Genomic DNA, 25,604 nt, shown 5'->3' on the forward strand with positions numbered 1-25,604 from the left:
GGTCTAGATCTATACTTTCCTGTTAGTCCCAATAAGATTGAATAATATCTCCGTGTTTATTAACCAAATATTTCCTCTTCTATAAAATGGCTGTATTTTTGCTCATTCTTCTTCTAAGTTGTATGAACGTCTCTGATTTGTAGAAGTTGCTTATATATTCCTATGACATAGTGAAATCTTACAGATTGTGGTTATCCTGCAAGTAAGTATCTTTTGAATTAACGAATGACCTTAATATAGAATATACTGATCTTTTATTTCAAGATTAGTGCATTTCATGTTTTCAGAAATCCTTTCTGAAGAAAAGCATGTTGTAAACATTTTAGATATTCCGGATTAAGTATGTTTAATTTCACCTTTTTAAATGTATTAGAGAAATTTAAATTATCTATGTGGCTTACATATTTCTATTGGACAGCACTGTCTAGATGCTTATTTGTATCTTCTACTTCAGTGTTTGAAAAACTCATGTGTCAACACATTCAAACTTCTCCATCTATACGGAGTTGATTTTTGTATTTAGTTATGAGGTAGGGAACTGATTTCAACTACTCTGAAATAACCACGTTTCTAATTCCATTCATAGCTCATTCCTTTTCACGGATCTGACATGCCACCACTGTCTCATAACAATGTTGCACGTAACATACATATACAATCTGCTTCTGTACCCTGTCTTATTCCACCTGTCAACTCACGTACTAACTGTCTCGATTATTTTAGCTTCAAAACAAGCTTGTTTTCTGTAAGGGAAGATTCTCCGTTCTGGCTCTTCTTCAGAAGTACTAGTTATTTGGGGCCATAAAGCTATTTTAGTAAGTATTTACAGTCACCTCATCAAATTATATAGAAGACCTTGCTGGGATTTTAATTAGAGTTGCATTCAAACTGTGGATCAACTTGAGAACAATTGATATGATATTAAATCCTTCTATACAGGAACACAGTCTATACTGTTTAAGCGTTTTGTAACAGAACTTATCTTTCTTGTAGAGACCTTATATGTATTTTTGTTCCTAGGTACTGATATTTTTGACTACTATAATGGTATCTTTTTTCTTTTCAGTTTTTTCCCCTAGCTGTGTGTATAAGAATATAAAGAATGCAGGGAAAAAAAGAAAAAAAATCTAAAGAATGCAACTGACTTTGGTATATTTATATTAACTTTTCATCCAGCCATACTGCTAAACTCTTCTATTATTTGTAATAATTGGACTAAAACTGCTCTTGGGTTTTCCATGTAAGATGACAAAACCAGGTGAGATTTATCTTTAAAGAGAACATGAAAAGTTTCTGCAGGCCAGGCACGGTGGCTCATGCCTATAATCCCAACACTTTGGGAGGCCGAGGTTGGGCGGGTCACCTGAGGTCAGGAGTTTGAGACCAGCCTGGCCAACATGGCGAAACGCAGTCTGGATTAAAAATACGAAAAACTAGCCAGGTGTGGTGGCACGTGCCTGTAATCCCAGCTACTGGGGAAGCTGAGGCAGGAGAATGGCTTCAACTCAGGGGCGGAGGTTGCAGTGAGCAGAAATTGCGCTACTTCATTCCAGCCTGGGAAGAGTAAAACTCTGAATTTAAGAAGAAGAAGAAAAAAAGAGCAAAGATACCGCAAAAGTTTTTTCCCATTTTTCGCTGTGAATGGTACACAAACTTAAGTCTTAAGCTGACAAAAACCACTTAGTTTTAGAAAAAGACCAATGATAATGCAGCGTTTGGAGTTATTTAAACTCTAAGAACATTGCTAAGTTGACAAGCAAGTCAAGATAATACTGAAACATCTGTCAATTAAGAAAAAACTGTTTCCAAGAGATTATGAAGGACAAAAGAGCAAAAATTTCGTCCTACTGAAAATTTACATAATTTATAGCCATGATAAACCATCCAAACCAGTCTCATTTGCTTTAGCTTAGTTTTGCCAAAACTCAAGATTAACAAAAAGCAGATATAAAAGTAATTTCTAAAGAGGAGAAACTCTGAGGCCAGGCACAGTGTCACACGTCTGTAATCCCAGCAGTTTGGGAGGCTGAGATGGGTGGATCACCTGAGGTTAGGAGTTTGAGACCAGCCTGGCAAAGATGGTGAAACCCTGTCTCTATCAGCTGGGTGTGGTAGCGGATGCCTGTAGTCTCAGCTACTTGGGAGGCTGAGGCAGGAGAATTGCTTGAACCCCACAGGCAGAGGTTGCAGTGAGCCGAGATCACACCACTGTACTCCAGCCTGGGTGACAAAGCGAAACTTGATCTCAAAACAAAAACAAAAACCCATTATAAAATCTATCATAAACTTCTAATTCAAAGAAATACAAGTCATAAAAATTCCATCAGCTATTTAGTCATAAGTCGTTAGTTCAACTGCTGAATTATTCCAGCTATTAGTGATGACTGCAGTTATCTTTACTTTCAAAATGCTTTCTGTAAGTTTAATAATAAGGTTATTCAATCTTGCTAAAAAAGAATTTCAACATCTTAGTGATTGAAGTTCATGATTTTTATGATGAAAGCAGGAGGGAAAGGAAAAACAAAGACATTCTACACGATTTCTCTTAACTTAGAAACAGTAGCATTAGTACCTTACTGCATCTTTCCAGTTACTTACATTAATGTCTCTTTCATGTATTTCATCTACAATTACATGACTGATTCCTCGAATGCCCGCTTCTAATTTTCTTAGGAGCACACCTTGAAAAGAAAAACAATCAACAAACTATAGAGGAGTTCAAAGAAGCAAATCTCTGGACAATGATTTATATTTCAAATAAGATACCCCAGGGACATCATTTTAGGAAATAATCACATATACATTTGTGATAGTGTTCTATGAGATATCTTCCCCACCCCCCAACTGATTTTATGATCTCATTTTCTCTAAGCTACAACATCTAATGGGTATATCATATGCTCCATGAAGGAAAAATCTACCAAAAGTTTTATTTAAATAAGAAATCTGAGACTGGTTCATTACTTCTTTCCAGCCATTCTGTTCTGCTACCAAATATTCTTCATAAACCCCAAATAAAAGATCAAAATACATTACTAACCTACAGTACAAAACATTATACTGGCGTGAGGACGAGGAAGTATAGACTCAAATCGAACACTGTAGCCACAGCTTTTTCCAGGTTCTTCTCCTCTCTCAAATGCAACTCGCTCTGCCACAGAAACCGCACTGATTCTCCTGGGCTGAGGCAGAAAAAAATAAAAGTGACTTTACAACTACGAAATTAGATACATTTGTTCATTAGGGTTTTTTGAATATCATACCAAATCTGTCCTACTGCCAACTGAATGATTAACAAACAAAAAAAACAATAAATGTACAAAAATACTATTTGTTTCTACAGCATTTTAAAAAATGTTTTCAATTTGTATATAAAATGGTCCTATAACTTGTCATTGCCCCCAACTATTAAATAGTATACAAAGGTGATTTACCAGTAGGGAACAGGGCACAGCATATGCACGGGTTTGTTTTTCTAACTAAACGCCACACTAAAAACACACTTTTAGGAAATTATTTAACTGAGACTTATGGGAACTAGGAAGGTGAACAATGAATTGCATTCTTTGCCATAAGTACTGTGACCACCTTTTGCTCACTTGTTAACTCAGTAATCAAACATTCACTGCAGTTTTGCATCAGGAGTCAGAGAAGGTGCTAGAGATAGGTGGGAAACGGAAATCATTGTTTTTGATAAGCTCACAACAGCAGGAAAAACTGAGTGTGTATTGCTATTTCCAACAATAAGTGTGCAAAACTCTAAGGGGAATGCTATAGGCTAATGTTTAAGTGTTGGACTTCTTTATGAAAACTCTTCTGAAGTGTTTCCATGTCTTCTAAGTACACAAAACAACCTTTACTTGGTGGATATTATGGCTATTAGGACATGCCTAAATACAGAGGTACACCAAGATTTATGTACTGCACGCTTTTAAATTGCCTTGGATTTGATCCTGTCTAAAAGTTCCTGACAACAGGCTGAATTTCAGCTCCTTGCTAAGAAAACATTTTCTGAGTTCACATTTACTCTAAGTACCTATTTGATATCACATATTAGGAACATGACTAGGAAGCCAGAGTATAATATAAGATTTAATATAAAACATGGTTTTAATTTCTATTTCCCTAATATAAGAGAGAATTAGGGTGTGAGGCTATATACTATCACCTAGCTCATATTTATCCTGACAATAAAGATAAAGAGATTGAAAGCTGCCTTATTGAACACACTGTATAAAATTTTGCTAGCTTTTACTGATCACTATCTCCTTTATACTATCAATCTTTTCAATAATCTTACTTAGCAATGGATAAAGATTTTTCCAGCTGTCACCATTTTCTTAAATTTCTCTGTAACTTCAGCTTTTAAGTAGAATTTCATAGAAATCAACTTCTCAAGGTTCAACTACTCTAAGTCAGATTAGCTGTTTAAGTATCAACACATCACACACATATATATATACACACACACACACACACACACACACACACATACACACCTTCATCCAGAGATTTAATTAGTGAGAACAAAATGAGATACAGACAGTACTCTGCACCTCAGTTACCCTGTAAAAGTGTTACATGAAAGTATGAGCTCTGTATCTGTCCATCAAAAGATTTCTATGTACCTGAGTCAAGGAATGTGAAAATGTTATTTCACTAATGGTACAAAATGTAACCACCAAGTTTTCTGCGTCCTTTCAAAAAGTTGCTTGCATTCTACAACCAACAGGTAAATGCTTGATAACTACTATAATCCTTCATTTCTACTACTGTCTTTCCTATGGTTTTTCTTCCTTTTTTTTTTTTTTTTTTTTTTTTACATTTCTACTAACAGCTGGCTTCTATAAACACTTAGAATCTCTTAGGGTAGCCGGGCGCGGTGGCTCAAGCCTGTAATCCCAGCACTTTGGGAGGCCGAGGCGGGTGGATCACGAGGTCAAGACATCGAGACCATCCTGGTCAACATGGTGAAACCCCGTCTCTACTAAAAACACAAAAAAGTAGCTGGGCATGGTGGCGCGTGCCTGTAATCCCAGCTACTCAGGAGGCTGAGGCAGGAGAATTGCTTGAACCCAGGAGGCGGAGGTTGCGGTGAGCCGAGATCGCGCCATTGCAATCCAGCCTGGGTAACAAGAGCGAAACTCCGTCTCAAAAAAAAAAAAAAGAAAAAAAAAAAGAAAAAAAAAAGAAATGTTAAACAGTAAGTTCTTTTTATGTGTGTGTTTTTTTAAATTTAATATCAAGGGTACAATGCTCTCTCAGAAATTTATATAATTACAAGAAGTAGTTAATCAAACAAAGAATCAGAAATAGTCTGGCCTCTAGGTATTTCATGGTTGGTTTACTACTTACCTGAGTTACTACAATGTTACACTCTGCGGCTCGGTCATTCTGGATAAAGTCATCTAGAATGAACTGAGGAACCTGTGTGGTTTTACCACATCCAGTAGCCCCTCTAATAATGACAACTGAATTTTGACTGATTGCTTCCAGAATCTCACTTTCAAATTTCTTCACAGGCAGTAACTCTCTCTCCTGCAAGATCTGCATTAAAAAAGTCAGTCACATTTTAGTTAAATTTCTACCAACACATTAGAAGCAAGTATCTTAATCTTTTAAAAAACTTCCATCTCTAGAGGCCAGGTGCAGTGGCTCACACCAGGAATCCCAGCACTTTGGGAGGCTGAGGATCACAAGGTCAGGAGTTTGAGACCAGCCTGGCCAACATGATAAACTCTGCCTCTATTAAAAATACAAAAATTAGCCAATGGGGCTGGGCGTGGTGGCTCAAGCCTGTAATCCCAGCACTTTGGGAGGCCGAGGCGGGTGGATCACGAGGTCGAGAGATCGAGATCATCCTGGTCAACATGGTGAAACCCCGTCTCTACTAAAAGTACAAAAAATTAGCTGGGCATGGTGGCATGTGCCTGTAATCCCAGCTACTCAGGAGGCTGAGGCAGGAGAATTGCCTGAACCCAGGAAGCGGAGGTTGCGGTGAGCCGAGATCGCGCCATTGCACTCCAGCCTGGGTAACAAGAGCGAAACTCCGTCTCAAAAAAAGAAAAAAAAAAAAAATTAGCCAAGTGTGGCGCATGCCTGTAATCCCAGCTACTCAGGAGGCTGAAGCAAAAGAACTGCTTGAACTTGGGAGGTGAAGGTTGCAGTGGGTTGAGACTGCACCACTGTACTCCAGTCTGGGCAACAAAGCAAGACTTTGTCTCAGAACAAACTTCCCTACTTCCATCTTTTTAAAAACTTACTCACTCATTTCCCTTGGCTCAGTGATCAAAATATTTTTTTCCAAAAAGGAAAGTGTATATTTATATCTCTAATAGAACTGCTTCTTTTCACTAAATTTCTAAGGAATATATCTTTTGATGTTGTCCAAAAACTAAATTTCCTCATTCTCCCTAAACATTACACGTGCATCAACATTTTAATATATCTTTTTAAATTTAAAAAACACTAAAATAAAAACAAAATCCCAACAACAAAAGGAGTTATGGCCTTAAATCTCTCCACTTTTTAAATTACATTAAGTGAAAATCTCGCCGGGTGCGTTGGCACACGCCTGTGATCCCAGCACTTTAGGAGGCTGAGGCTGGCGGATCACAAGATTAGGAGCTCAAGGCCAACCTGGTGAAACCCCATGTCTACTAAAAATGGAAAAATTAGCTGGACGTGGTGGCAGGTGCCTGTAATCCCAGCTACTCGGTAGGCTGAGTCAGGGGAATTGCTTGAACCTGGGAGGTGGAGATTGTGGTGAGCTAAGATCACACCACTGTACTCCAGCCTGGGCGACAGAGACTCAAAAAAAAAAAAAAAAAAAAGGTGAAATTCTCTCCCAGTCCCTCAACTCATAGCTATTAACTTTAAGGGTAACTAGGATTAGCAGTTTGGTACATATCTTTGATTTGTCCTCCTAAAAAGGGCAAAATGTTTCATTCACTGACTTTTTACCCATACCTAGAACATTTTGAAGCTCTGGGCAACACATGTCTAAATAATTCAGACTTACTCCTTGCAAATCATGATCCTGTTCCAACTGGTACATCAATTCATTCTTGAGGTCCATGCTTATTTGCTCTGGAGTAGCCTGTAAAACAAAAAGCCCACATGGTTAAACAAAAGCACGTAATTCAGCTTCAAAATAAATCCATTTTTTTTTTTTTTTACCTAGACACACTAATCAAACATACTCAAGAGTAAAATAAGAGCCTGATCTCAAAAATAATACTGTACTCACAAAAGCCAGAGGCCCCTCATCAATGTTGCTACTAGTCCAAGGATTCCAGTTGGATTGTGGAGGTGACCAAGGAACCACACCCACTTGGTTCTGTCGCTGAGATGGTTCAAAGTGGGCCAATTTGCCAATGTTGAGTGCAACTGGCATAGAAGGATCTTCAGGCTATAAAAAAATAAGAAAAACAACAACAAAATGATTTGCTTGTCTACTGAAGAGTTCTACATACATGTGAACTAAATAGCTGTAATGCTTACCGGGGGCAGAATCTCAAGATTTAGCTCTTGAATGATGTTTTGCAGCTGATGCTCTAAATCTTGAGAGATGTTTACTTTGTAAGGCTCCACCTACAAAAAAGGTTCACACATATAAATACTACTCAAATCTACTATAGTGGGGCTAAGAATATACAGTCAACACTTAGTTTACAGTATTCCTAAGCCAACAGTCAGTTCCCTTTAATGAGAGAATTACTTCAATGATTATTATTTACTCATTGCCTATTACGGACATCATGCCAGACATAGATAATTAGCAAGGCCATTTCATTTCTTGAGGTAAGATTCCTTGAAATTAAACTTGATTAGCCAAATACTAAAGAAGAGCTAACTTATATCTCACAAGTCTATTATAAATCTAAAAACTCACTGTCTCTCCTTCCTTCTTCTTCGTCAGTCCAGAGTAAGCTTCAACCACTCCAAGATGGTAGAGTTGTCTGACAAGTGACAGGGCACAGGACTGTGCTGCCAATTTCTTATTTGATCCATGCTCTCGTGCAAAAATTCCTGTAACGTAAGATCAGGTTTATCAGATAGAAGGATCAATCACTTAAGTAAAGAAACATCTTATCACCAGGAACCATGGGCTTAGGTACAAAAGAACTCCTTAAATACAGTGTATGCCATGGGTTCTAGTTTCTTTTTATTCTATTAATATACGCTAAACAAAAGAAATTGCCAAACAATTTATCAACTAAATAACCAACTGTTTTGATTACAGGTTGATCGTAGGACTCATACAAATCAATATTATGAAAGCAAAAACCTATTTTAAAAGTTGTCAGTGTTGAAATCATCTGGCATTAAAATAGGGGAAGAAAACATAGTCTGACTTTTGAAAAGCCAAAGAGTAAAAAATAAACCAATAAATGCAATCAGGTCCAGAGTGACTACCTAGACCAGGATTTGGAAAACTTTTTCCATAAAGGGTTAATAAATATTTTAGGATTTGCAGGCCATAGCCGCTGTCACAAGTACTCAACTCTGCCTCTAATGTATGAAAGCGGCCACAGACAATAGAGTTTGACAAACCATAGGACTGGGAATGGTTGTATGTTTTTCAAGAGTTGTAAAAATAAAACAAATAACAATGTGTGACCTGTGAAGTCTAAAATATTATCATCTATTCCTTTATAGAAAGAGTTTGCTGGGCCGGGCGCGGTGGCTCAAGCCTGTAATCCCAGCACTTTGGGAGGCCGAGGCGGGTAGATCACGAGGTCGAGAGATCGAGACCATCCTGGTCAACATGGTGAAACCCCGTCTCTACTAAAAATACAAAAAAATTAGCTGGGCATGGTGGCACGTGCCTGTAATCCCAGCTACTCAGGAGGCTGAGGCGGGAGAATTGCCTGAACCCAGGAGGCGGAGGTTGCAGTGAGCCAAGATCGCGCCATTGCACTCCAGCCTGGGTAGCAAGAGCGAAACTGCGTCTCGAGGAAAAAAAAAAAAAAAAAAAAAAAAAAAAAAAAAGAGTTTGCTGTCCTCTGACAAAGGAATAATTGTAGTTATGAGTGTAGCTATATTCAAATAAAACACTTATAAAAACAGGCAGTACATTGGATTTGGCCAGATGGCTACAGTTTGCTGACCTCAGCATTAAACTAAAGCTAACGGCTACTCATATCCTTAAAGAAAATACTAATAGAAAGTTTCCTCTCCCCCAGTATCATTCAGTTTTAGGAGAAATGAATATAATGCAAAGGGGTACAAAGGTATCTTTCTGTCTAAATAGCCAAATTAACCCCAATCAAATTAGTGAGGTGACAGAAGTTAGCCTGCCTTTATCCCTTAATATTTCCCATCCACTCAAAATAACTCATTTTACATATAAAAAAGTTTTAAACTTCTTTGACATTGGCAGACTCCTAATCATCCTGCTTTATCTTACCTTTCAAACATTACACTAATATAGTCTGCTTCATACGTAAACTGGAAGACTTTGCCTCTAATATATATAATTACTAATATTCTAAAATATACCCTAGATGCTATCTTACATTATGTGCTCTTTCAATAATACAGCTTCTCTATACAAAGTGTTGTAATATCGGGGAAACAGTAACACTTACTTCTGCCCAGCTGCTTGATATAAATGGTCATTTCTGCAATAAAGCTCCTGTAACAACATATACAAGCAAGGTTAGAAATTTCACTGTTAGAAATTGGCAAATCCAGGTCTCCCACGTCAGGCAGGCTTTCCAACTGCTTAGGCAAATCACAGAAAAAAAAAATTACCAGCATTTGTTTCTGCCCAACCCTAGAACAAATGAAGTATTTAAACTTCAAATATACAACATGGCATAAAACAACTATAATCAAAGTCGATGAGCCAATTGTTCATGAAAGGAAAACGTTAGGGTTTTAGATTTTATATTTACTTACTCTTATTCCAAAGGCTGGAGTCTGAACAGCAAGAACACATTCAATGAAAAGGAATTTTCCACTTAGCTTGGAGCCAAGAAATAAAGGAGGCCCAAAATGCTTTACATTACACATTACTGTTAGAATTATTTTAAGATGCTTCTGCACAGGCCACCCATTAATGACTGCAAACTGTTAAGATTAAGCTAATATATGCAAACTCACACATGCACATACACTTTGTGCACATCAATGGCTCCTAAGGCAGAGAGTTCTCACATCTGCCTGCAGTTGGAAGCGGCCCTGGATGATAAAAAACTTAGCCTACTTATATCACATTTATTTAAATCAGGTCCTGGAGAACAAAACACATGCTGTAACATTGTATCTAAAACTGCTTGTGGAGTCTAGAAAATGAATTTAGGTTTTCACAAGGGAAAAACTGCCCTTTGAAATCTATGCATTCTGGTCCTTTCACTGCTCAGATACATTCTAAACCTAGACTTTGTGCTGTGAATAAAAGGCTGGGTGAGGCTTAAGGAAAAAATTAATGTTAGACTCCTTCCTATACCTCTTGTGAACTGACCTTCAGGCACAGCGGCTTCAGGGGTCAAAGGCCACTGGCTTTCAGGGGAACAACATCCACCCTTTCATTAAGGACATCGATGCCAGTATGTTTCTCAGCCAGGCTTAAAGTCAGCACTCAATCTCATTCTCCTCCACCTAGGGGGAACAGCGACACCAGAAATCAGTTTACAATAGTTTCCCATGTGATTGCTTAGTTCAGCCTAAGCAGCAGCACATGTGTATTATGAACACAGACCTCTGGTGTTGCTGTCTGTTATGCCTTTAAATAAAAGGCCATACAGGAATGCTGTCCTGGCTCCCCCAATTGTCTCTGCCTCTCACATTGTCTTTTCCTGAATTCTTCATTGCTTTGTATCAGAAATCTTTAAGATACTGATAACAAAAAATGTCTGCAACGATGAGCTTCAGGCACACTTAGGTATCTTACTGTTCTTAAAGTCACCAAGTGCTACCAAGCCCAAACCGTTCAGAAAGACAAAATATGAAAGAAAACAATCAACAAATGTATCACTCCTTTACAACCTGAAGGTTTTAAAAGGCTGACACCAGAAATATTTGAGAATTCAGGATTGAACAAAACAGTGGGAGGAAGGAGGAACCATGCTCTAAGTATCATTTTGATCAGTGATAAAATTTTGTATTAATAATTAGTATTTTAGGGTCGCTATATGCAGCCAAGACAGAACACTTTGATTTTCAAGAAAAATATTTTTAATGTATTTTGGATAATTTATTTTAATAAGGACAGCAAATGAATCATTCAGAAGGTTTCCATTACAACCTCCCCTCCCTTCTAATAAAAATACACCGCTCCCCAGAAAAGTCTAATCCGTATGAGCCTTCCTGGGAGTAATAATTACTACACCCTGGAATGCTCTCAGGAAGAACAGCAAGCAGGCTGAGAAACATACTGTTCAAACGACCTCCCTTTATATTCAGTTTTATGAATTTAACAGGAAAATAGTACACCCCCACATACAAAGACAGGCTGTTCCTTTTTGACCTTATGATGAGCCCTTAAATTTCAACAGGACTCCTAGGAAAGCTGGCAATTTTTAAGGCTTAAGTGAAATGTGGATGTAGATGCAATACAATCTACTTCTGGGACTCAAAACTAAGTACCTAACCTATTTCTTTAATAAGAAATAGTAACTGCCTCTAAGAATACCAAGGTGAACAAAATCACCACCATTGGCTGGTTTTAAAATCAACTAGACAAACCAGCACTTGTGGTTATGACTTTTGCCTCTCAGATTCAAATAAGCAGCTTAAAGTCTAGCCTGACAAAAAGCAGATTTACACTGAACTTCTTACACAGCTAAAATTCACACTCATGTGAAAGCCATGGAAATTGCACATTACAAATCAATAATTATTCTTGTGCAAATTAATGTATGTTTTCACAGTTCACTTCTAATCCACACAACCAGAAAACACATACAAAAATATACTCAGTAGGGAATATCTAAAATCATCTTAACTTACTACAGAAGGAAAAGAACGAAACAAGCAAACCTGTTGTGATCAGGACCCACTTGGGTGTACTTATATTCTCCTTGGATCTTTTCTTTCTGAAAATATTGGTTTAGACGAGCTTTAGCGTTTTCCAAGGTCCAGTTCCCATGAAGTCCAGCATTTAAATCCACTTCCTCTGACTCTAGAGTCTGTAGAATCAATGACAATTGGGCTGCATTAAGTTTAGTTACACAAACTTAAGGCACAGAAACTTTTAATACCTTCTTTGTACTATCCTTTATAATGCAAAAGCTGTTTTTGATAGTTTATAATCCTAGTCAAAAACTGAACCAGAATTAGTTTTTACTGCATCTAAAGGCCCTATTACGTAAACAAGCTATTAGCTAATATACTGCACTTAAATTCTTCCTAAAGAAAAAAAGGCAACTTCTGGCTGGGAGCGGTGGCTCAAGCCTGTAATCCCAGCACTTTGGGAGGCCGAGGGTGGATCACGAGGTCAAGAGATCGAGACCATCCTGGTCAACATGGTGAAACCCCATCTCTGCTAAAAATACAAAAAATTAGCTGGGCATGGTGGTGCGTACCTATAATCCCAGCTACTCAGGAGGCTGAGGCAGGAGAATTGCCTGAACCCAGGAGGCGGAGGCTGCGGTGAGCTGAGATCGTGCCATTGCACTACAGCTTAGGTAACAAGAGCAAAACTCTGTCTCAAAAAAAAAAAAAAAAAAGAAAAAAAAAAAGAAAAAAACCGGCAACTTCTTTGTGTTTAACACTGAATACATAAAGTGGAAAAATAAGCTATACTATTAAAGACACTTTTTTACTGTAAGTGCTCATAAAGTCAGGTTTCCTGAGATAATTATATTTCCTATAAAGCAGAAGAGGAAACTTTTTCAAAATCAAGAAAAAGTACTGTTCTTTCCCCATAGGCAATGTGAGTAACAATAGTAAATGGGTAGTTATGATGACTTGTGCTAATAAGTAGTCTCAAATAACCTCTTAAAAGATGCACCCAATTATTAACTTGTAAATATCCTAAACCTTGAAGTTGTTAACTAAGTCCCCAATCATATTCTCAGAGATGTAAGGTGCTACCTTACCGCTTGCACTTCTTGTTCTTCCTTTCTTGAGTAGTAATCCTTCAAGTTAGCTCCTCGGTCCCAGTTGGGCTCAGGAACACCATAGCCAGAGGACCCTCCCTCAGAATTATTTTCTGTTTAAAAAAAAAAAAAAGTTTTTAGTGAATTGTCACCTTAGACAAATCCTAAATACTTTTAAAAATTATCCTAATTTATGGCTCGGTATGGTGGCTCACACCTGTAATCCCAGCATTTCAGGAGGCCATGGTGGGTGGATCACCTGAGATCAGAGGTTTGAAACCAGCCTGGTCAACATGGCGAAATCCCAACTCTATTAAAAAAACAAAAATGAGCCTGGCATGGTGGTGCATGCCTGTAATCCTAGCTACTTGGGAGGCTGAGGTGACAACTGCTTGAATCTGGGAAGTGGAGGGGCCTGAAACGTCCATGACTTACTTGAAAAAAGTGTTACATCGCTGAAGAATTCCAACTGCAAATTCTGAAGCTAATATGCAGAGGGAAGCTATCTTAGCAGTGAATGACAGGAATTGAATAACTCAGCATATATTATCAATATAGCTTTGTTTTAAACTTGTTACATATGTAACAACAGATTAAATGATGAAACTATTTATTTGATAATATGACTCTGAAAAGATAGCAACCTGCTAGAAGTAGTAATGGAAATAAGTTAACTATTGACGAAACTGGCAAGTAAGTAAAACTAGCAGCTAGCAATGACTATTAACTCTAAGTTTATTACATGCATTAAAAAAACTATATCCCTCAAAGTAATCATAGGCAGTAGACACTACTGTTCTTTAAAAAATAGTACAGACTTAAGCAATTTGACCAAAACCCTAGTTAATCTACCCTATGGTAGACATCCCAATAAAAGCTGTGACTATATAGTAAGTCCTCACTTAATGTTGTTGTTAGGTTCTTGAAAACTAAGACTTGTAAGTTATTCTGCTTAAGGTCTTAGCAGTTTTCAAGAACTTACTGAGGACTTACTGCATACAGATTTTCCCAATGGTTCAGATCCAGAGGGTAAACAAGTCAACAATAGATTTGGTAAGAATAAGGAACAAGAAAAGGCAATTCCTAAAATCCTTTAACCAAATTTTATAGCCCATGCAAAACCTAATTATTCAGAGAAAAATTTAGTAAAAGCTAATGATGCCAAAACTTTCTAAGTTGATAACCACACTTTCTAAAAAAAGAAAAAATAAATGATCTGGTGGTATGTGCAAATTTATGAAGGCCTTGGGTTGTCTCTCTTAACATCAACAGTTTACTGCAGTTCTTTTTACCCAAAATGAGAAACAGAGATGGTGATCAGGATTGTGTGTCTCTTATTCTTCATCATGTGCATGCATTCAAGTCTCTTACCTGCTTTGAGAGCCAGATGTGGAGGAAGAGGTCCTCCCATGGTTGTTGGTAAACCTCCTTCAGCATTTGCTGTAGTGTCAGGAGTATCAGTAAGTGGGGGTGGAGATGTTACCTGCAAGAGAAAAAGTCAAGGCAGGGTCAGTGCTTTCGCTTTCACAGAGATTAGTAAATTCTTTTAATATTTAAAAAAGACCCATGTGTCACACCACCTTTCTTTGTAATATTACCATCTTTGTTTAGAGGTTAAGTCTCTAGAGCAGTATTTCAATCTGAAATGAAGAACTGGCTGAGTGTTTCCCCTAATCCACTGGGAACAACATTTCTCTAGTGTCAGCCCAATTAACCAAGGCCTGGGAAAAATTCAGTGGGCAGTACTGGCACCACAATGCTAACTTGTCCTCTTCTTTCTACCTACCATCTTGCCACTCCAGGGCCTTAAATACCTCTCTACCTCCCTCTCTACTTACATCAACCTAAAAGAAAATTCCTAACCTATGAGAACTGAGGTGTCTGAGTGATACAACTTCTATTTTCCAGTGATGAGGAAGCTTTTTTTTTTAACATTTCAAAATCAATTAAAACAGGTGAGATATAAGAGTATTAAAAGTGTCATAGTGCATAATCTTGACTCTGCCTAAGGAAGAGTCAGCAATGAGAAAATTTTTTCAAATAATTTACATAAGTATTTTATCACATTATAATAAACATTTACATAGCTAAAGAAAAATAGATTTTTAGTAACATTGGCAATGTTATTGTCCATTTACTAATTTTTCTGTCCTCACAGTATGTTTCTATTTAAAAAAAAAATTCTTTTTTTTTTCTTGAGACAGTGTCTCACTCCATCACCAGGCCTGGAGTACAATGGTGCAATCACAGATCACTGCAGCTGTTGGGCTCAAGTAAGCCTCCTGCCTCTACCTCCTTAAGTGTTGGTATTACAAGTGTGAGCCACCATGCCATTTTTCTTTTCTTTTTTTTTTTTTTTGAGACAGGGTCTGGCTCTGTCACCCATGCTGGATGATTTAGCCTTGGGAATAGACAAGTACTGATATATTCATTACAAAAAGAAACAAGTATCTGACAGAATACCCAAGCTTGGAATAGTATTAGGTATAAATACTTAATACTTAAGGATATGGTTTCAAACTGCATCCAAGATGAGGATAAAACAAAAACTAAGGAGCAGTCAGAGACAGAAAGATAAGAGAAACCAGTGCCAGAGAAGACAGAAAAATGTGTTGGTTTGAAGGATGTGATCAATAAAGCTGAATGCTGATGAAGTAAAAAAAAAAAAAAAAAAAAAAAAAAGGTGTGTGTCTATTTTACATTGGAAAAAAATTTTTGATATGGCAAAAAACACAAGTAAAAATAAAGTTATAATGGGCAAACTGAGAGAAATGTTTCTGACACATCACAGGTAAACAGTTAATGTTGCTAACATATAAACAAACACAGGAAAAGACCAAGAATTCAATTAAAAAAAAAAAAAGGGAAGTATATGTATAGGCAGTACACAAAACTATATAAGCAAATGATCCGTAAAGGCCAAAAGATGTTTGAATTCGCTCATAATTTTAAGAAGCAAATTAAAATAATACTAAGATATTTATCATAGACTGACACAAAAAATACACCAGTGATGAGGTTATAGACCAAGGTTTCTCAACATCTGCACCACTGACATTTCGGTCAGATAATTATTTGTTGAAGAAAGCTGTCCTGAATACCACGGTTTTTAACATCCTTGGCCTCTACTGACTGAACACCATCGGCACACCTCCTTCAAGTTAAAACATTTCTAGACATTACCAAACATCTCACGAGGGGATAAAGTTTGTGAAACAATCAGAAAAATCTAAACATTAACTGGATATCTGATTATATGAAGACCCTTCTCAGATTTTTCTTTTAGGCTTCATTATCATGTTTTTTAAAAAAGGATATTTTAATTTAAATAATAATAAGATGTCTGGGATGCTCCCAAATAATCTAAGAAAGGGGAGTAGTTAGGGTAGAGATGAGTCAAATCGAAAGTGTTACAGCCAGATGATGGAACATGGAGTTTCACTATACTATTCTTTTATACACATCTACAATTGTCCACAGCAAAAAATTTTCTAAATATCCTCTACACAGGTCACTTTTGGCAAATCCAATTTATGGCATGAAATAAAGTGATACATGATAAAGCTACCATCTTTATCTTACCTCCTCATTCCAGGCAAATCCTTTTTCATATCACTTATTTCCAGATGAAGTTAAGTGGAAATAAGTGATATGAAAAAGGATTTGCCTGGAATGAGGAGATAAGAAAAAGATGGGAGCTAGCTAACAGTTTGGTTATGTGTCCCTGCCCAAACCTAATCATGATTTTTTTTTTTTTTGAGATGAGTCTTGTTTTATTGCCCAGGCTGGAGTGCAATGGCTTGATCTCAGTTCACTGCAACCTCCACCTCCTAGGTTCAAGCAATTCTCCTGTCTCAGCCTCCCGAGTAACTGCGGTTACAGGCGCATGCCACCATGTTGGCCAGGCTGGTCTCGAACTCCTGACTTCAGATGATCTGCCCACGTTGGCCTCCCAAAGATCTGGCGTTACAGGCAAGAGCCACCATGCCTGGCCCTCGTGTGCAATTTTAAACCTCAATGTTGAATGTAGAGCTCGGTGAGAAGTAAACGGATGACAGGGTAGGTTTCTCATGCATTGTTTAGCACCACATTCTTGCTATCCTAGCAAAAGCAAGTGTGTTCTCCTGAGATCTGGTCATTTAAAAGTATGTGGCACCCTCCCCTTTATTTTCTTTTGCTCCTGCTACGTAGATATGCCTGCTTCCCCGTCACCTTCCGTACCCTCATTCTAAGTTTCCTGAGGCCTCTTCAGAAGCCAAGCAGATTCCAGTACCACGCTTCCTATACAGCCGGCAGAACTGTGAGCCAATTAAACCTCTTTTCTTTTTAAATTATGCAGTCTCAGGTATTTCTTCATAGCAACCCAAGAATGGACTAATACAATGGTTACAAGTAAAAATGGGCTGTTATAATTTTCTCAAATTAATCCATTCACTTATTCAGTGAACCAAAAAACATTTAAGCGTCTGCTGTAGACCAGAACCATTTTAAATGTTTGGGACACAAGCAATGAACTAAAAACAAAAAAATCCATGCCCTCATGAACTTACATTCTAATACAAGTAAACAAAAATAAATTAGGTTGGAACAGGGCTTCTCACCTTGGTGACATTTTAGGCTGGATAATTCTTTCTCATATGGGCTGTCAATCGCACTGTACCTTACTAGCAGCATTCCTGGCCTTCACCTACTAGATGCCAGTGGCCACCTCCAGGTACAACAACAACAAAAAATCTCCATACATTGCCAAACGTCCTTTAGGAGGGGCAAAATGGTCTCCAGTTGAGAAGCACTGAGTTAAAAGTAAGTGTTATCGAGAAAAATAATAAAGTGAAAAGGTTTAAGAAGTAACCTAAGGGTGACAGCGAATTGATAATGTTAAACAGGACAGTCGTAGAAGAGTACTTCAGAGAGAAGAAACAGGTATAAAAGTTTTGAGGCAGAAAGAGGGCATATTTGAGGAACTATGAGAAGTACAGTGTAGCTGGAACAGAGGAATGAGAAAGTAGAAAATCCAGAGCCACTTAACAGAAAACATCTAAGCCATTTTAAAACACTAATAAAAAAAATGACATAAGGGATTACTCCTGATTATAGCCAAGTAAGCTCCTGTAAGACTGACTCTCCTGCAGGTAAGATAATCTTTAGGAAAAGAAAAAAATACACACACACACCGCCCCAGAACTATGTTCAGGCAATAAAAAGTGAACCAAAAATAAACCAGATAGGTTCTTGAGAGAAGTTAAAATGGGGAAGCACAGAGTATTAAGGGTCTAATTCCAGTTTATTGTAGCTTTTAGCCTGAGGGAAGCCATCTCAAGCAGCTAAAACTCCAATGAAACCACCTTTTTGGCCTGAAAAATCAGAGAGTTCAGGGAAACCAAAGCTGCTAGAAAGTGAGGGAATGCTGGAAAGGAAAATGCCAGAGAGGAGTAGAATTCCCAAATTCTGCATATGAAATCTCTGGCTAAACCCCTGAAAACCACACATCTCGTACAGGGCAGATTCCAAGCTGCCCAGCAAAGTAGACCTGAAGGAGTCTTCCTTGGCTGTCCTATTTAAACAATCAGAAAACTGAGGAGCTGTTTGAGTTAACACCCAAAACACACAGTATGCATTTTGAGTCCAATCAAATGAAATGGCTGATAAAAAACAAAACAAAAAACCAAAGCAATGCTCTCTGGAGAAGTATAACATTATTCAGAATCTCCACAGCGTAATATTCCAATGCCCAGGATGCAATCCAAAATTCTGTGATACACAAAGAGGAAAATGTTTTCTCATAAAAATCAATGTAAGTAGACAATGTCATATCATCTTTAAAGTATTATCTGGTCTTCAACTTCATTTCCCTAGCATAAAACTCCCAAATCCTTATAATCTCCCACGTGGAGACTTTTTGTATGCTATGTGTTGATTGCTGGCTGGCAGCCCCTAGATAGCTTCAGTGTAGGGAATGGTCACCAGAAAGACCAAGGAAAGATTAGAGGGCTGGAACTTCCAGTCCCACCCCCCAACCTCCGGGAAGGGGAGAAAGGCTGAATGTCCAAGGCACAAATGGCCAACGATTTAATCAAAACTGAATAATGAAGTTTCCATAAAACCAAAGGACAGGGTTTGGAGGGCTTCAGAACAGCAGAACACGTGGAGGTTCCTGAAGAACGGTATTGAAGGCAGTACATGGAAGCTCCCTGTCCCTTCCCCTGTATCTTGCCCTGCATATCACTTCAACTGTATTTTGTAGTATACTTTATAATGAACTGGTAATTCTGAGTTCTGTGAGCCACTCTAGCAAATTAACTGAACCAAAAAAGGCAGTCATGAGAACCATAACTTGAAGCTCATTAGTCAGAAGTTGTAAAAGCCCTGATTTGCAGGTGGTGTCTGAGGGGGGCTGGGGAGTCTTGTGGGACTGAGCCCTCACCCTGTGGGATCTGACACTGTCCAGGTAGTGTCAGAATTGAACTGGAGGACACCCAGCTAGTGTCTGCTGCAGAGCTAATTGCTTGCTTGGTGTGTGTAGAAAAAGTTTCTCCCCCACTGCCCCTTTTGGTCACAGAAATCTTCTGTGTTGATTGTGTGGTATGAGAGAAGAGGAAAATTTTTTTTTTCACTTACAGACTGAAAGGGGAAAAAACAACTTTGGCATTCCACAACTTTATTTCCAGTAAAAATATTCTTAAAGAAGGTAAAATAAAAATATCTTCAGAAAGAAAATAGGAGAATTTATCATCAGAAGATCTACAAGATTAGAAAAGAACCTAAAAGATACAGAATGAATAGATGCAGACTTCAAAGACTTCCAACATGTAAAAGATATCTGCAAAACTGTTTTCACAACCAGAAGGAATTTGCAAAATCATCTTGCCCAATCCCTTCATCTTACAGATAGGCAAACTAACGAGATTAAAGACTGTTAAGATCCTCTAATTATCTAGAAGTTAATCTACCAGAAAGTAAGTCTATTGAGTTCTTAGTCAAAGGAATGGAAAGAAGTAAGATTTCCCTCATAACGAGTTAGAATACTATCATAAACAAGTCAGAATACAAAAATTCAGTCAATAAAAGATCATGTTAAAACTGGCATGGACAGGCCAGGTGCAGTGGGTCATCTGTAATCCCAGCACTTTGAGAGGTCGAGGCAGGAGGATTACTTGAGATCAGGAGTCCAAGATCAGCCTGCCCAACATGGTAGAACCCTATCTCTAGTAAAAATATAAAAATTAGGTGGGTGTGGTGGCTCCTGCCTATGTAATTCCAGCTACTCAGGAGGCTGAGGCAGAAGAATTGCTTGAACACAGGAGGCGTAGGTTGCAGTGAGCGCAGATCATGCCACTGCAATCCACCACTCCACCCTAGGCGACAAAGCAATACACTGTCTTAAAAAAAAATAAAAAAAGAAAAGAAAGCAAGCTTATTTCTTAAAAACTACTAGAGCCCAGTGTAGTGGCACACCCACGGTCCCAGCTGCTGGGGAAAAGCTGAGGTAGGAGGATGGCTTGAGGCCAAGAGTTTGATGGAGCCTATGAATAGTCACAGCACTCCAGTAGCAAAAACCAAAAAAGCAGAAAAACGAAACAAAAACAAACCCCCAAAAACAACCTACTAGAGAGAGGTATTAATTGTTACATACTTACAAAATTAAGATAACCATGATAGAAAAAAACACAAAAATGCTCCATTGCATAAAATACTATTTTGTTACATAAGGACATGTCAGCCAGGTGCAGTGACTTATGCCTGTGTTCCCAACACTTTGGCTGAGGTGGGTGGATGGATCACTTGAGGTCAGCAGTTCGAGACCAGCCTGGCCAACGTGGTGAAACCCTGTCTCTACTAAAACTATAAAAAATAGCCGCGCATCACGGTGTGTGTTGGTAATCCCGGATACTCAGAAGGCTGAGGCAGGAGAATTGCTTGAACCCAGGAGGCAGAGGTTGGCATGAACCGAGATTGTGTCACTGCACTCCAGCTTAGGTGATAGAGAAAGATCTCGTGCCTCAAAAACCAAACAACTTCTCCGAAGTGGTGGCATGCACTTGTAATCCAGCTACTGGGGTTGGGGGGTGGGGAGGGTAAGGCTGAAGGATTGCTTGAGCCCAAGAGTTTGGGGCTGCAGCGAGCTAACACTGTGTCACTGCATTCTAGCCTGGGTGATAGAGCAAGACCCCATTGCTTACTGGGGGACAAAAAGTGTCAGTGGGAACAAATGTGACTAAAATATTACTACTTTTTATATTTTATTTAAAATATTAGCCTTGGAAATGAGTGGAACACAACAGACTCTGAAATCTCCAGTGTATAAATTCACGGAATAAATAAAACCATAAGACACAAAGATTAATGGAATTTCTCAAGCCCCTAAGACAGATAAATAGTAAGGATGCAATCCACATCTTCAGAAACTTTGTCCAGTGCTCAGAGAAAACAAGATGCCAAATTTCATTAAGAAACATGATATATCTGAAAATAGTGAAAAATTATTACCCTGAATCTCTAACACATACTGAGTTTGTCCAACTTTACAAACATACATCTCAAGTGCTTGGCCATAGGTACTTACCCCAAAAGCTGGAACTTCTTCACTCTTTATTTCATTTATTCGAACCAAATAGTTAACAAAGTCTCTGGCGGCATTGCTCTGTGCATCTTTTTTATTGGTGGAATTTCCCATGCCAGTGTAATTATACCCTTCCACCTGAACCTTTAAACAAAACAAAACAAAACAAAACAAAACAAAACAAAAAAAAGGTAGTAAAAGACTGACCTGGGTAATTCTATTTTAACAATCTATAATTCAGTAGTCTATTAAGAAACAACAAACAGCTAACTTTAGGAAACAAACTCTATAAACATACTGAAAATAATACATCTAGAAGAATTCATGAGCTACTGAAAGAAAAGGCTTGAATTGTGTTGTCTAGTGATAAGCTAATCCAAAAATAATGTAAGTGGTTCAGATATTTTCTTCTCATCTAACAGAAGGTTCACATTAAAATCTGATTTTGTAATATCCATGAACAAGCTCTCCATTTGTATTTAAGCACTTTGCTTTGAAGCAATGAAGAATTGCTCTGCTTTCTGAAAGTGTTTGCAAAGCTGTAAACAGTTGATCCAACTTTTCAGATCCCCACTACTGGTACTGAGGAAGCTGGGGGAGACATGTGCTCTAATTAGAACAATTTACCTGTCAGATTGTTTTATAAATAATGCTGACTTGAAAATGATTTAGAATAGCAGTCAAGTCACAATAAACAACTGTTGTTTCCAAATGTGCAACACATTAACATCTCCAAACAGAAAACATTTTACTTTTAACCCCCAAAGGAACCCCACGAATCACATAAATGTAAACTGTATTCTTCAGTACCTCACACATGAATTTCTGCCGGTTTTTGTTCCCCACTGCTCTAATTTCATAGGATGGGGTCATCTTCCTTTTGCCACACCAGGCATACAGAAAATTTTTAACATCACCCATGATTCAAGTGTCTTCTTCAGACCTAAGGAAACAAAAATCAGTTAAAAACAGCATTTATAATAGCAAAAATTGAAGAACCAATTATCTAGATTACTGAATCTAGGTTAAACATAGGATATTCTATCATGTTGCTATTAAGACTGCCTATAAAGAAATTTTAATGACATAGATTGTTTGTATGTTTTTTAAAAAAAGATACAAAACGGTATTATTTGAACTACATGAAAAGTATATATACATGATCAAGACTGGAAAGAATAGCCCCTAAAATGGATATTGTTGGGGACTATGAGTGATTTTTATTTTTTCTTACGAAGCATTTTACATAAGGCCCCACATTCCGCAACGGGCAGCTTATGTATTTAACTCACTTCACCCTCACAACAATGGCAAGCAGATACGGTGGATACTATCACTATCTTTTCAGGGAGGAAGAAACTAAGACTTAGAAAATTAAATAACTTCCAAGTCACCCACAGTGGAGTTCTAAATTCAAATCCAAACTACCATATTAAGAAACAGGTATCAGGCCGGGCGCGGTGGCTCAAGCCTGTAATCCCAGCACTTTGGGAGGCCGAGGCGGGTGGATCACGAGGTCGAGAGATCGAGACCATCCTGGTCAACATGGTGAAACCCCGTCTCTACTAAAAGTGCAAAAAATTAGCTGGGCATGGTGGCACGTGCCTGTAATCCCAGCTACTCAGGAGGCTGAGGCAGGAGAATTCCCTGAGCCCAGGAGGCGGAGGTTGCGGTGAGCCGAGATCGCGCCATTGCACTCCAGCCTGGGTAACAAGGGCGAAACTCCGTCTCAAAAAAAAAAAAAAAAAAAAAAAAAAAGAAACAGGTATCATTTGTGTATAAATTCAATAGTTTATTCTCACTGATTATGACCACTAGGACATTGTCCTCAAACTTGTAGGCTGCATGTATTAAGTTCAAATACAGGGAAGGGGCGGGGTTAAAAAAAAGTTCAAATACATTAAGCACTCAGTACTGAAGGCAGTAACCTATTAAATGTTGTATACCAAATCTCTCCTTTAAACATTATTATTCATTAAAATTTGAGGATATTAAAGGTTTTCTTGAAGTGCAACAATCAGTCTTGGTACTCCTTCTCTACCTCAGTATAAATACAAGATATGAAGTCTATGAGTCTAAATGCTGAGTCTGAACTGTAAGCAAGGTATCTGAGACCACATTTACAATCAGAGTAAATAAAATATGCTATGAATTTAGTTTGCTGTGAAAGTATTAAACCGTCTGCTTCATGTTTCACATTTGATGCGTTTTGTTAGCACCTAAATCTAATCTCAAAACTGCACCGGAGCATAAGTTATGTTTATTTAGTCGCCACAGTTTAACTCCGGTCAGCCATTTGGACAAGGCAATGTTCTGTTAACAAAAAGAGCCGTGGAAAGCTGAAAATGTCTGTGGAAATTCCACCTCATGAATAATTAAACAACAAGCGCTCATGGTGAATGAATAAGAAGTATGAAGGACTATACCAGGCGTCCCCAAACTGCAGCCCCCTAAAGCCATTTATCCGGCCCCCCGCAGCACTTCAGGGAGGGGCACCTCTTTCATTGGTGGTCAGTGAGAGGAGCACAGTATGTGGCGGTCCTCCAACGGTCTGAGGGACCGTTGTGTAAAAGGCCAGTGAACTGGTCCCCTGTGTAAAAAGTCTGGGGACGCCTGGACTATATTATCAAAGCCCTGTCTCCGTAGTCTCGTACAACGCCATAACGTCCAATACCAACTACATGCTACTGATGCCCAAATATACATGGAAAGTTAGGCCAAGCTCGGTGGCTCACGCCTGTAATCCCATCACTTTGGGAAGCCGAGGCGGGGGGATCACCTGAGGTCAAAAGTTCAAGACCAGCCTGACCAAAATGGAGAAACCCCGTCTTTACTAAAAACACAAAAGTTATCCGGGCGTGGTGGCACGTGCCTGTAACCCCAGCTACTGGGGATGCTGAGGCAGGAGAGTTGCTTGAACTTGTGAGGCCACGGCTGCGGTGAGCCGAGATCGCACCATTGCATTCCAGCCTGAGCAACAAGAGCAAACCTCCGTCTCAAAAAAAAGAAAGTTTTTCTTTCTTTTTTTTTTTTTTTTTGAGACAGACTCCTGTTCTGTCGCCCAGGCTGGAGTGCAGTGGCGTAATTTCGGCTCGCTGCAACCTCCGCCTCCTGGGTTCAAGCGATTTTCCTGCCTCAGCCTCCACGAGTAGCTGGGATTACAGGCACCCGCCACGACGCCCAGCTTATTTTTTGTACTTTTAGTCGAGACTGGGTTTCACCATTTTGGCCAGGATGGTCTCGATTTCCTGACCTCGTGATCCGCCCACCTCGGCCTCCCACAGTGCTGGGATTACAGGCGTGAGCCACCGCGCCCAGCCAGTCTTTTCTCTTAAAGGTCCAAAATCAAGTTCATTCATCTGTGGCACGGACTCGCCCATGTGCCATGCCTACCCTCCATCTCAGTCAAATCCGCATTTTAAATTTCCCCTCAAACGTGTTTCAACACCCTACCACTACATTTTGGTCTCCAAAAACGGTACAATATCCACAGTTACTCCTAGCACAAGCTTAGAGTGGTCTACTCCGTCAACATTCTCCATAGCTACCCCTTTCAGAACCCTTAACGTGTGCCAGACAACATCCACAGCAGATCATCCAAATGCAACTATTTTACTTAATCCTCAGTAATCTTGTAAAGGTAAGATTACTATCCCTTTAGAGAAGGGAAAACGGAGACAAAGAGTATCTTGCCCCAGGAAGACAGAGCTCCTAATCAGAAGAGCAAAAATTCCGGAAAACACAGCCTGACTCCAGATACACTACCTTCCACCACTACGTAATTCTGCTTCAAAATATGTCCCCTATCAGCCGGGCGCGGTGGCTCAAGCCTGTAATCCCAGCACTTTGGGAGGCCGAGGCGGGTGGATCACGAGGTGAAGAGATCGAGACCATCCTGGTCAACATGGTGAAACCCCGTCTCTACTAAAAATACAAAAAATTAGCTGGGCATGGTGGCGCGTGCCTGTAATCCCAGCTACTCAGGAGGCTGAGGC

General features: G+C 38.8%; 1 protein-coding gene across 2 annotated transcripts in view; it reads right to left on the reverse strand.

Moving 5' to 3' along the window:
* DHX9 (DExH-box helicase 9) overlaps window positions 1-25,604 on the reverse strand; it is a 45,612-nt gene that overhangs the window by 18,710 nt on the left and 1,298 nt on the right. The window contains exons 2-14 of one of the 2 annotated variants that reach the window (XM_039480633.2): window positions 22,420-22,552; window positions 21,613-21,753; window positions 14,421-14,532; window positions 13,050-13,162; window positions 11,989-12,137; window positions 9,594-9,640; window positions 7,895-8,031; window positions 7,504-7,593; window positions 7,250-7,411; window positions 7,022-7,099; window positions 5,356-5,547; window positions 3,041-3,182; window positions 2,599-2,681 (exon numbers count right to left, since the gene is read on the reverse strand). In XM_039480633.2, the coding sequence (XP_039336567.1) occupies window positions 2,599-2,681; window positions 3,041-3,182; window positions 5,356-5,547; window positions 7,022-7,099; window positions 7,250-7,411; window positions 7,504-7,593; window positions 7,895-8,031; window positions 9,594-9,640; window positions 11,989-12,137; window positions 13,050-13,162; window positions 14,421-14,532; window positions 21,613-21,753; window positions 22,420-22,530 (1,557 nt within the window). In that variant the 5' untranslated portion in view covers window positions 22,531-22,552. Of the gene's footprint in view, window positions 1-2,598; window positions 2,682-3,040; window positions 3,183-5,355; window positions 5,548-7,021; window positions 7,100-7,249; window positions 7,412-7,503; window positions 7,594-7,894; window positions 8,032-9,593; window positions 9,641-10,471; window positions 10,570-11,988; window positions 12,138-13,049; window positions 13,163-14,420; window positions 14,533-21,612; window positions 21,754-22,419; window positions 22,553-25,604 lie in introns of those variants that run through there. The other variant, XM_074389916.1, reaches the window with a different exon arrangement.

The sequence above is a fragment of the Saimiri boliviensis genome, chromosome 19 (assembly GCF_048565385.1).
Source record: "Saimiri boliviensis isolate mSaiBol1 chromosome 19, mSaiBol1.pri, whole genome shotgun sequence".
NCBI lineage: Eukaryota > Metazoa > Chordata > Mammalia > Primates > Cebidae > Saimiri > Saimiri boliviensis.